Here is a 12,960-nt window from a genome sequence, read left to right as displayed (position 1 = left end):
AAGCCCTGTAACACCAACAATATTCATTGGAGCAAATTAAACGAGTGAATGAGGGGAGGCTGGTTCGTCAACTCGTTGTCGGAGAGATGTGATCTAGAAAGCACAGCTGGAATCGTGTGTCTGCAGAAAATGAGTATTGGAAGCGTTTCAGATATTTCAGTATCGATATGTATTGAAAAATCTAGATTTTAGACAACACTCCATTGCACTTTATTATTTCACTTAATTATTTCAGATGCCTTAAAATTTTACATATATTATACATAAATTTCAACCCGCAAAAGCGGCTATAGTAGGAGTGATTGTGTTACACACTGCTGAAATCCACCCGCATTTGGGTTAATGTCAAGCCCTGCATACATACATACATACATACATACATACATACATACATACATGCATACATACAAACATACCTACAGTAAATGTATTTATTAAAATTACAAAATTATATAAAGTATTATTTGTATCATTAGCATTAGAGTTATTTATATTTATTTAGCTTTATTAGTGTTTTTGATTATATTATCATTAATTTATTTAAACTATTAATATAAAATTATTAAACTAATTATGAATTATTAAATTATTATAATTCCAAATGTATTTATTGCTAAATGTATTGAATTTTATTTATTTTTGATCACAAGGTACTTTTATTTGTATTTGTTTATTTATTTAGTTAGTTCCAGAACCACAAGAATATGTTGCTCTAGTAACTAGCATGCTGCTAGATCACCGTGCGTTTTCCGTGCGCATCAGTGTCCTTGAGCTGGGAAAGTTGTGCGTGGGTATGGCAATAGTGTGTGGTGCATGTGAGTTCTGTGTCACCTCTGTGTTGTGCGGATACAGAGGCAGCTCATACATCAGTGGAGACAGGCCGTGTGGTGAGTGTCATGGAAGTAGACACAAGACAAATTTGCACACACACACTCTCTCTCTCTCTCCCTCTCCCTCTCTCTCTCTCTCTCTCTCTCTCTCTGTACCCCCTTCTCTCTGTATTTTTAGCAGCATCATCACTTCCCTTCATTGCCCACCAATGACTCAAATGCTCATCGCCACTCTGGGCCGTTGACCTTCACGCCAGCCGATGCGTGCACCTCCATCCATAACGCACCGCTGTCTGAAGCGTTATTGAGTAATCAGAGCCGCTTTCTCTAACCGCATGCCGCAGTGTTGGGGCGGTCTGAGGAGTCAGGCAGCATCCATAAACATCACCCCACTACCACCGAAAACACATCGATTGCCTAAGACAGTTTTAACTGCATGCTTCCTGATGTAGCTTAGGGATCTTAAAGAAAACATAAAACTGCATTAATTTCCATAATGTGATGTATTTTGGAGTGAAACAGAATGTTCACTTGCACATTATGTAGAGCAGGACTTTGTTGTATCCATCAGGATGTTTTATTGGATTGTGATTGTTTTGCTATTATATTATTGTTAATATTGTTTTCCACAACCCACAAGGCTTTTAATCAGCAGAAAAGAAAAGTAATTTCAGAGGCAAATTTATTACATTTTCATGCAAAAAAAAAAAAAAAAAAAAATGTTTATGAGTAATGTCAACTCATGGATAATGCACAATAACATCATGGACATCAAGTTAATACAAACGATTTTAATTTCACATTATTTTTAAACGGAGAGTTCACCCAAAAATGAAAATTCTGTCATCATTTACTACCCATATGTTATTCAAACCTGTGTGACTTTTTGTCTTCATAGATCACAAATGGAGACATTTTGAATACTGTGCTGGTTGCTCTTTTTCATTCAGTAACAGTGATTGGGAAAAAGATGTGAAAGCATCATAAAACTTTCCTAAACATTATACATATCTACCGTTTAAAAGTTTGGGGTTATTGTTTTTGAAGAAGTCTCTTATTTTAAGCAATACAGTAAAATCACTAATATTGTGAAATACTAAATACTTTTCTATTTATTCCTGTGATGCAAAGCTGAGTTTTCAGCATCATTACTCCAGTGTTCAGGGTCACATGATCCTTCATAAATCATTTTAGCATGCTGATTTGGTGCTCAAGAAACATTTCTTGTTATTATCAATGTTGAAAACAGTTGTGCTGCTTAATGTTTTTTTTTTGTTTTTTTTAAGGAAATTGTAATAGAAATAGTATTTATTCATAGAAATCTTGTGTAAAATTATAAATATCCTTGTCACTTTTGATGTAATGCATAAATATATACTGACCCCAAACTTTTGAATGGTAATGTAAGTCTTCTGAAAGCATGACAGCTTTGCATGAGGAAAGTAACTATTCATACACAAACACATATGGTGCACTTTTATGATGATACTGAGGAAATGAAGTTACACAGGTTTGGAATGACATGAGGGTGAGTAAAGGATGACCAAATTTGCATCTAAGTTGCAAACAAGATGAAGAGTGCTGCTGTGTTTAGTTATATGTGTGTGTGCATGAGCATGTGTGTGTCAGATGAGCAGCTTTATTCCACATTGTCATTGTGTCTCTGAGGTGACCTCGACATGTCATCTCACGGCAGTCTTGAGGGACATAGAGACAGTGAGAGAAAGAGGAAGCTGGACTTTGACACTGCACCAACATATGGTACATAGGGAACAGGAAGCATATGGCGTGTATGGTGTAATCCTGGTTCAGGAGCAGCAGGAGTTGTAGTCTGGAAGCTGGTGACTCTCAACAGACTGTTTAGGTCAAGAGAAGTCGCACCAAGGGTAAAGGGACACAAGTTCACTTCAGTACGGCGGGCTGGAGGGGAGAGCATTCGCGCTGGCACACATTAGAGTGCAAGATCTCTCTAAAGAGGAGAGAGAGCGTGTGAAGGACGGCTTTCATCTCCTATCTTCTCCTCTGTTCATCGTTGTCCTTGTCGGTTTTGATTGATGTGTTTCATTTCTGGCACGGTGGTCAGCCGATCGCATGCACACGAACCCCCTCATCCAGTGCTAATGTTAGCAGCGCTAATGTTAGTCCACCGCTGCTCTGGCTAACCCGTACTGTCCATCTGCAGCTGGACCTCCTCTCTGTTCATGTGTGTCCCTGTCTAACAAAGGGCCTTCTCTGAAGTAAAACTTTCAGTCTGTAACCTCTATCATTGACTGATTGGCTTCCAACACATCAAGCGCCGTCAGTAAAAAGACACGATGACCGCTGATGACCCGTAATAAAAGAGGCTCTTGAAGGTATTAGATTGATTTCAGCTCAAAAACTGTTTATAATCATGACATTTGAAGGGGTTGCATTCGCTGATACCAGTAATCAATGATGCCACATGTGGCGAGTCTTTGAACTGGACATGAGGATGTGTGCTGCTTTAGACTTTGGAAAGAAAGAAAAAACAAAGCTTACTATTTCATAGCTGCAAAGACAATTGTGCAGTGCTGGCATACAAATAAACAATCTCCATTACAGACATCAAGGATTTTCTGATCTCAAAGGAAAGAAAGGAGGATGTGAAAAAGTTGGATATAAAAAATGAACAGTATGAAAATACATCAAGAGAAAGTGCCGATATGATCTCACCTGGGACGTGCGATAGCGTTAGACCCCTGAGTGCTAGAGACAGACCTGAAATACGTCAGAATGTCTCGTAATGAAACCAGAAGAAGAGACAGAGATGGAGGGAACGAGGGAGGCGGCCATAATGAAGACAGAGAGATAGGGCGAGTGTGTCTATCTCTGTGTGCCATTGATCTAGCTCGTGATTTCAGCTGCCTCTCATTTCCTGTCGCTAATGTGAATGGATGAGCCTCTAGGCACAACACACACATACACAGACTGCATACAAAAACAGCATACCACAAGCTCCTCTCTTTGTGTCTTGATAAGCAGGTTTGCAGAGCACCAGCCATTCCTGCACTGTATTGAGCTCTGCGCTGAAAAACTCTTATCAGATGTGTTTGTGGCTCTGTTTCTCATATGGTTACTGTCTCTATTTTTCTCTAAAAATGAACTGGGGGTGAATCTCATGAAAACTGTCGAGATGTCCAGTTTACATTTGACCCCATATCAAAATAAATAAATAAGAATTTGTGTTTGTTTGGCAATGAAGCCTACTTTTAGTACCATTTTTTATTACAAATAGGCGAATTTTCCTTCCAGTTCTCAAATAATTCTTCTTCTGATTTTGGTATGTTACTGTGCATATAGCCTAAATGATAGATTTAATGCATGTTTGTGTTCTGAACATAGGGGGCGAGTGACGAACAACCTTTGGAGTGCAGGCAATGAGCTTTCAGTTGCATCATTTAGTTGGGCTGGGCCCCTGGAGGAAGTGTGTGTGTATTTGTGTGTTTGTGTGACGACAGTGCTTCTCTGATGGATTAGGATGCTATTGATGGCTGCCTCACTCATTAACTGTGTATTTGAACTTGCCCCTCTCTCAAGAGACAGAGGCCAAGACTCTATTGAAACACACATGCATATATACACAGAGCCCATGGGAATCTCCCAGTGCTTTGTAGTTCCATTTCAAAGCCTTTTGACCAGGCTTCTTATTGGCATCTAGCCTTACCCTATTCTATTTCCCACTCCATAAACACACAAACACACACACTAAACACATTTCTGATGTAGTCTAGCTATTACTGTAAAAAAGTGATGTATTCAGGTATGTCCATTTCTGACTGATGTCAGCTGGACAGTTATAAGCGGTGTTGGTTTATTAGTAACATGTTACTCTTTATAAAAAAATTGCATTGAATTACATTTTAATTGAATATGGAAATTGTTCATTCACATTTGCATATCGTTTTCTAACAATCCGCTTGCAGACTTGCAGACATGAAATGGCAAACTTTGAAGTAAGAATTAAAGGTGTGGTATAATGCCCCTTTTTACAATATGTAAAATAAGTCTCTGTTGACCCCAGAGTGTGTATGTGAAGTTTTAGCTCAAAATACCCCACAGATAATTTGCTGACTCATAGGTCACATGACAATGACAACATGGCAAATGTAGTAGCCTACATCCTGATTGCATTCATACTACATTCCTACTTTGAAGAACATAGGTTATAACGTTCATGAGGTTTGTTCCTCATTAATGTAGTGTCTATTCAGACAGTATATGATTTTGGACATAGCTTGGATCGTGTTTTCTTTAACCTTGTGTAGGTTTTTTTTATTAGAGTGTTGGTATCTGCCTCATTTGACTAGCTTCATTAGCATATGACTATGTTAGTATCAGCACCTATTCATTCTTAGTAGTAAAAACAGCATGTTTGCTTCTTTTATTGTAAGCGTCAGTGAGAATCTTAAGTTGTTACTGTTAATGTGTTACTGTTTCAGATGAGATGTTGGAAAAGGGTGAGGTTTTTTTTTTTCTCTCTCTTCTTTTACAGTAGGTTTCGTAAACCAATTACAAATGCCGTCCAGGATAGTCTCAGCTTACAATTAGTGTCCTAATTGAGGTCAGTCTTGTTAATTTAGCGGGAAATTAGAAGAGTTAATGTGCGTTTATTATGGAGGCCAAAGGAGACCGCAAAAATAAGGTAAGGGAAAATTACCTTTTAAGTAATATGAGGTCTCTTTTGCGCTCTAATTATGGCTGTGTAATTGTGTGATATGTTGAGTAGAGGTGTGTGTGGATGGAGGGATAGGATGTCCTGGTTTCTGCCGTGTGTTGTGGTATGTTAGAAAGGTGACCTGAGAGTATGTCCCTCAGCTCAATGACACACACACACACACACACACACAATGCCTGGAGTGTTTTTGTGAGATTGCGAGATTCTCTATCAAGAATTGCCAAGCGAGTCAAGGAGCATTTTCCCACATTCGTTGTTTGCTGATCAGACAAATTTTAGCAGGGAAAGCTTCCACGAAACGCACAACTCTGAATTCTCAAGAAAGTGCCTGTCAGAGGAACTATGCAGATTAATTGCACATGGACACACTCAAGGCATGAAAGATAAATAATATAATTTAGCTGCATGCCACTCATAGGTGTGGATGCTAGAAGCTGTTAGTATGTGTGATGAAAGAAAGAGTGAGAGGGAAAAAATACAAACAGATGAAGGTATGTAGACAGAGTTGCTTCTTCTTTATGAAAAATGTATTTGCTTGCCTACAGAGAAATTCATGCAAGAGCCCAGCCTCATATATAACATCTGTAGGGAAATAAGCGCATGTATTCTTTATGATGAGCAGATATGAAGACATCTCTTTCCTCTTGTTCACTTCATATTTAACATCTTAGGGAGCAATAGTGCTTATAAAATGTGTGGCCGTGAGATTTATTTTGGTTTCTAGCAGGCCTGCATGGACTCGGAACTCAACAGAAACTTCCACAGATTTCCTTGTATGTTCAGTTTTTTAGCTAATGAGCTAATGTTATTATACTGTCAGCCATTAATAAGACATCAGCTCCATTTAACAGATATTTCCCCCCGAAATGTGAAAATGGTTTGTGTGTGTGTGTGTGTGTGTGTGTGTGTGTGTGTGTGTGTGTGTGTGTGTGTGTGTGTGTGTGTGTGTGTGTGTGTGTGTGTGTGTGTGTGTGTGTGTGTGTGTGTGTGTGTGTGTGTGTGTGTGTGTGTGTGTGTGTGTGTGTGTGTGTGTGTGTGTGTGTGTGTGTGTGTGTTTGTGTTTCTGCTGTCCATTGTGTTATTTATAGCCATGTCTCGGGGTGAGGTTGGTCCTGGCCGTCCACTCGCATGTGACTTACTTTCCACTCGGGCCAGAAGCAGCTCAGCCAACACCAGCATAGTACACAGGCATATGGATCCGTTCTAGCAGAGAGAAACCTGCCACCTGCTTATGACTATATATGTGTGTGTGTGTGTGTGTGTGTGGTCACAGAGGTCTAATCGGTGATGACAGGTGCGGCTGAATCATAGAGGGACATCTTGCCAGACCTACTTCAATATGCACATACGTCCGCTGACTTTCTCTTTTTCTGCGTCTCCCGCTCATGCACACAAATAAACAGACAGGAACTGCCAAGAGCTTCCTCCAGGTCCCTGTCACGTAACTGTGCCTTAAGGACAACCTTAAACCCATTTCAGCGGCCCATCTTCACATTTTTTCTGTCTCTCTTCTTCTCTGTTGTATAGCATTTCTCTCACCCTATGTCTTTCCATTGTTCCTTCGATGCATTATCTCTCCTATTTTTCCTTGCTCTATCCATCCCTTCTTTCTCTCTGTGCAAGGTTACCTTGTAGCAGGGCTGTTGTCATGTCAGGCCAAATTTTGAATTCTGGAATATTCCAGCTGTAAACATCTGCCACTGTATAATTATGGTGCAGACTAGACAGCACACATGCATACACATATACACAAATCAATCTATCTATCTATCTATCTATCTATCTATCTATCTATCTATCTATCTATCTATCTATCTATCTATCTATCTATCTATCAGTCCATCCATCCATCTATATCGTTTGTACAGGTGAATTAAACATCAACACATCTATATAATGCATTGATTTATACAGTTTTAATCATACACATTTCCTCACAAAGCTGATCCTTTCAGTGAATATTCATCAGGAGACTGAGAATAAAGCTGTTATCTATAGCCTGATCTGCACACATGCGTAAAATAGCAGACAGCTTAATGTTGTGCAAAATTTGCGTGAAGACAGAAAAGGAGATCACATCCTCTGCTAAAACAACCGTTCATTTTAACGTCAGTGACTATCAAGCAAGCCATCAGCTTTGGTTCTCTTTTCCTCTCACGCTCATTAGATTGGTCTCATTCCCTCGCTGTTGTATTGAACACCCGTCACTTCATGCAGTCAAGATTTAACTCAATATTGCCACCTACTGGTCCAGAATATATTAGGCTTACGCTGCACGCACATACACACAGCATGGAGGGCAGATTTCCAGAGTGTCTGAGCTGCAGTTAATCTGTCTGAGTCCCGTCTCTCGATGCTTTCAGTTATTGTAGTTCAATGATTTGTTTGTTAATTATTTAATCGATCAAAAAATTAGCATTCAGTCGCTCTCGACACGCACCATCAGAACAGAGAGACAAATGAAGATATAAAGAGAGGGATAATGAAGGACAGGAGGTTGAGGAAGATCAAAGGAGTGGAAAGGTGAAGGAGTAGATTGAAAAGCACGGAGAGAGGACTGGAGGAGAGAAAGGCTATCTCAGTGTTTGCTCCAGACCGTCTGAAACAAATAAAAGAGCTGACAGAGACAGCAGAGACACACTTAGAGTGTCAGCGCTTTCCTTTAACTGAGAAAGAGGCAGAGAGAGAAAGGGAGAGGTTTAGAGAGAGAGAAAAGGAGAGGGGGACTATGTCTGAGCGCAGGCAGAGGGGGAGATGGAATTTGACAGAAGAGAAAATTGATTTTCTGGGATGAGATTTAGGTGTGATAGGCAAGCAGAGGGAAGGTGAGAAGAGGGGCGGAGTCACTAAGACAGTATACCTGTAAATCCTGTAAATCTCCACCTGCTGGATCAAAACCACAAGATGCAAAGAGAGAGAAAGGCAGGCAGAGAGAACGTTTACAATGACGAAAATGAACCAGAAATCGTTCATTTGCAAATAGATTTAGCGATTTCCAGTGACAGAGACAGTTGGCGATGTGATGTGTAAATGAGCAATGACATGATACAGTGCCTACCAATCAGAGTGCAGAAAGTGATCCACTACCTGATACAGATGGATACTGAAATCGTGTAGGAACCCCTGCAAGAAAACAACAGCACAGCAACTTGGCAACTTCCAGCAGTTTAATCGTTGTTAGTGTGAACAGGGCTTTACTGAGCGAGACAGGCATAGAAATAGTGAGGTAGAGAGTGAGACAGGCAGATTGAGGGGTTTGTAAAGTCTTACCATAGGATGAATGTGAGAGATGGAGATAGTTAAGGAGAGGGTGAAACAGTGAGGAAAGAGAGAGGCAGGTAGAGAGGTATAGTGAAGTAAATTGAAAATAGTGAAATTGAGAATGGAGGTAAGGGAGAGCGTGAGACAGCCAGAGACAGAAGAGAGTTAGACAGGCAGAGAGATAGTGAGGTAGTGAGACAGGTAGAGAGGTTTGTGAGAAAGGGAGAGATAGATTGAAATAGAAAGTTAAGAGTCCAACAGACAGAGATGGAATGGAATTGAATAGAACTGAACTGAATTGAATTGAATTGAGATACCAAGGTAGAGAGTAAAGGTCCTTGCACACTGAGTCCGAAATTCGAGTCCGAAGTTTTTGCATGTTAAAATATAAATACGACCTTAAGACAGGCAGAGAGCAAGGTATACTGACAGAGACAGAATGAGACAGAGAGATCGCTTGAAAGGCAGAGCGATTGAAACAGATAAAGATAGAAAGAGTGAAAGAGACAGTAAGCGAGACGAGAGAGAGGTTTGTGAAGTCCTGCCATGATAGGATTAGGGTGGGAGATGGATTTAGTCATGGAGAGATAGTTTGAGATAATAAGGGAACGAGTCAGACAGGAAGAGAGAATGAGATACTGAGATAGAGAGTGAGACAGGCTGGGAAAGAAGAACAGAGTGAGACAGGGAGCAAGGTATACAAGTAGAGAGATAATGAGACTAGACAGGCAGAAAGAGTGAGAGATTTAGACTGAGAAAGGCACAGAGAGTGCCAGACTGACAGAGAGAAAGCATATTCACTATTCTAATAGTGTGTGCACATTTGCACTATGGATTCGCAAGTTAGTAAAAGAATCGTGCAGTAAAGGAATTCACAAATGAGGTCACACATGAGAGTAACACAGCACCTCCATATGAACCTCCTCCTGTGACTCAGACTACAGAGGCAGTGATGGCTGCCGTCTCTGATGACTCACTATCTCACACAAATCTCAGCCCGTCTTTACCGCCACTGTGAAGAACAGATGACGCAGACACACAGGAGCGAGAGATAAAGCACAAGAGCTTCCTCTCTCCTGCGATTCCTGCGCCACCTCTGGAGTTCAGCAGACTAAGCGCTCCTCTCTCTTCTGCTTGTGATAAAAGTTTGTTGGCAAAACTAGAAACGCGGGTCGGGAAGAGATTCAGCTGACGAACTGCACACAGGCCTTGGAGCGAACAGACCAAAATAAGCTCCACAGGCATGAAAAAGAAACAACAGCCCCGCAATAAAAAGAGGAAAGATAGAGAGAGATCTGCTTTCTTTCAGCTGTCACTCAGATTGTCGCTGAATCATGCCAGCTCGACATGAAAGCTCTGAATGCTGTCAGGTTTCTGCTGCTTTTCTGTCTACGCATTTGTTCACTTTTTTTTTAACCTGTTGAGGTGCGAGTGATTCCTACAGACGTGGGTCTCGCCGCCTGCTTCTCTTTCTGTCTGTGTCTTTAGAAGCGTGTCTACATCATTTCCTCAGGGCTTCAGTGATTGAATGACTGAAAAGACGCACACAGTTAAAAGTGATTTTGTTAAAGAACCAATTAGATCTGTCACCCAGTTCCTATAATCTACTAGCAGAAAATCATTTTGTGGCACTTTCAATGAAGGCTCTATATTACATTACAATTTTTATTTTATTTTATAAATAATAATTATTTATAAACAGTTATAATACAAATGTATGGCTGTCTTTAAACACTACAATTCATTATAAAACATCAGTACAGCAGACATTTGGTGTTGATCTTGTGCTGTTATACATAATACTATTTAAAGACCTGACAATTATTACAATAATGCAATAATTTACAAAGACATGCAATGAATTATTAAATGTATTATAATTTATTATAATGCCTTATATTGCATGGAGTATTGTATACTGTACAAGCTTTACAAAAGGCAGTAAAAGAAATCTCTTTTTTGTGGCATTTTTGCACTTATTTTGTGGGAAATAATCTGGTTATCTGTTGAACATAATCTGGTAATATTGCAATATATGCATGTCATTATTTAATATTTCATATATTCAATAAATAAATGTGCAAGGTGCGGGGCATTTGCTAAATTTAGCTGTTCAAATTTGGTGTAAAAGGAGTTTTATTATATTGAGTTATTGCTTTAGTCAGAGCAATTTTTTAAAATTTTCCGATAAATAAGAGAAAGCCCAGACTGGTTTTTTACAAACACACAGCGCTGTGACATATATCAGACTGAGGATCAAATGCAAGTGTCCTGTGAGTGGCAGATGGCTCCTCAGTCAGTCAACATCAATCAGGCAGGCAATCAATAAAAATGACTAGGCTGTCTGTCTTTTTTCTTTCTTTTTTTCTCTCTTCTCAGGGAAAAAATAAACCACTTCATCTTACAGCATCTCTCTGTCTGTACTAGGTTTAACAGATCAATATTATACATTTTAGATTTCGTATTTAGTTTTGTTTTGAATCATTTGTGCTCTCTTTGTGAAGCAGCAGTAGCCTACAGAGTAGCCTTTGCAGTCCTTGAGCTTTTCATTTTCTTGCTACCTTTCTTTTCGCATACCTGCACTGTTTACACTCTTTCTTTCTTTCTCTCTCTCTCTCTTTCACTGTTGCTCTCTTTCTCTCTCAGCCATGAATCTGTTGGGGCTGAACTGGCAGCTGAAACCTGTGGTTGGTCCCATGCTGAACAACGGCTTGGGAGCCGGACTGCCCAGCAACAGTGATGTAGCAACAGCGCCCTCTGGAGGCAGAGGTGAGCAGCACAGCCTCACAGCATGCTGTAGTCCTGCACGCTCTTTTCCATAAGGAGGACGTCGAGATTGACAGAAAAACACAACGGGAAAAAGGTCTATAAACTAGATTCAGGGGGGGGAAATCAGTTGTGCTGAAACCTCCATGCCCTGTATATCAATTTGTTTCCAGCTTGTACCCATTTATTTTGATTTGTGTTTAGTAATTTGCTTCTCTGTCGCACACTGAGGTCCCATCATGACAGCACATTTATGCCCACACACACTTCTCTGCCTGCTTCCATGATCAACAAAGGACATTATTCTCCGGGCTTCATTTCTGCGTGTGACAAGAAACCAAGTAACCATGTGATTAGGTAGAGCAGCAAGGCATTGTGGGCCAGTGATGCTGTAAAGGTGATTATTTTTCAAAAATAGTGGTGAAACAGTAGCCTATGTGTTACGCAACGAGAAACATGTCAAAAGGGCTTTCACACTGCGTGTAACCACGTGATATCGTCATTTTAAGCCCTGCTTTTAACCCTAGGTAAAGGACCGTCTTACTCTTGTAATTTGGAAGCGAAGTTAGCACCACTTTAATATCCTGGGTTATAAAAACCCTGCTTTTGCGGTGTTAATTCCCCCAAACTTGTACAGTGTGAAACAATGTTGGCGATGTTAGATGCTTGACAACACACACCAAATTGCTTTCTTTGGATTTGCATGCTTTGGGCAGTGACAGAAACACATGCTTTGTGACTGCTGTCAAATGGTGACTGAAAACCCTTGATCTGGAGTGAACAAGAGACTCCAATTGTTTTATTCTTACCTTTATAGAATGAAAGGGAAGCATTTGATAGTAGCCAACAGTGAGTGATAAATGAGGATGTGCAAAGCTAGAGCCTTTATGTAAACAGTTTGTGTGCGCTGTTCGTCCAATCAATGACACTGACACAGCAAATATGCAAATAAGAACGTTAACACAGGCTTAACCCTCTATGGTGTATCCTCATTATTAAATGATGCAGAGAAAATTGCATTTAAAATACAATAATAATATTCAGAACAATAAAAAGCAGTATAATACCTGTTTTGCTTGTGTTTTAAGTTGATGTTAGTAATTTTATAGAAGCTGTAGCTACCTTTTCCAGAGAGTATTGATGATAGTGACGGCAGTGCATCAGAAAATAAGGTCTTAGTAAGAAAGGATAAAGTTGAAGATCAAGAAGGATAGAAGCAGTAAGCAGTACATTAGTCACATTAGAAAATGAAGTTGTAGGTTGTGTTTGGATAATTACGTATCTTATTTAGCTGAGGTAAATTGAACGCAATACTCACGTATCCTTGCTCGATGACGAATGAGACAACACAATGAGCCCAACTGGCGGTTGAAATTTAAAAGGCTGTGTAATTTTCGCGCTTCAGGG

General features: G+C 39.9%; 1 protein-coding gene across 5 annotated transcripts in view; it reads left to right on the top strand.

Annotated features, from left to right (window-relative positions):
- Positions 1-12,960, top strand: part of tenm2a (teneurin transmembrane protein 2a) — a 312,955-nt gene that overhangs the window by 255,557 nt on the left and 44,438 nt on the right. For all 5 annotated transcript variants that reach the window (XM_082177233.1, XM_082177232.1, XM_082177234.1 and 2 more), the window contains one exon: positions 11,434-11,556. In XM_082177233.1, coding sequence (XP_082033359.1) covers positions 11,434-11,556 — 123 coding nt within the window. The remainder of the gene's footprint in view (positions 1-11,433; positions 11,557-12,960) is intronic.

The sequence above is a fragment of the Leuciscus leuciscus genome (genome assembly GCF_965113295.1).
Source record: "Leuciscus leuciscus genome assembly, chromosome: 8".
NCBI classification, from domain to species: Eukaryota; Metazoa; Chordata; class Actinopteri; order Cypriniformes; family Leuciscidae; genus Leuciscus; species Leuciscus leuciscus.
The sequence above is the reverse complement of the archived record's forward strand: the minus strand, read 5'-3'. Positions and strand labels throughout refer to the sequence as shown.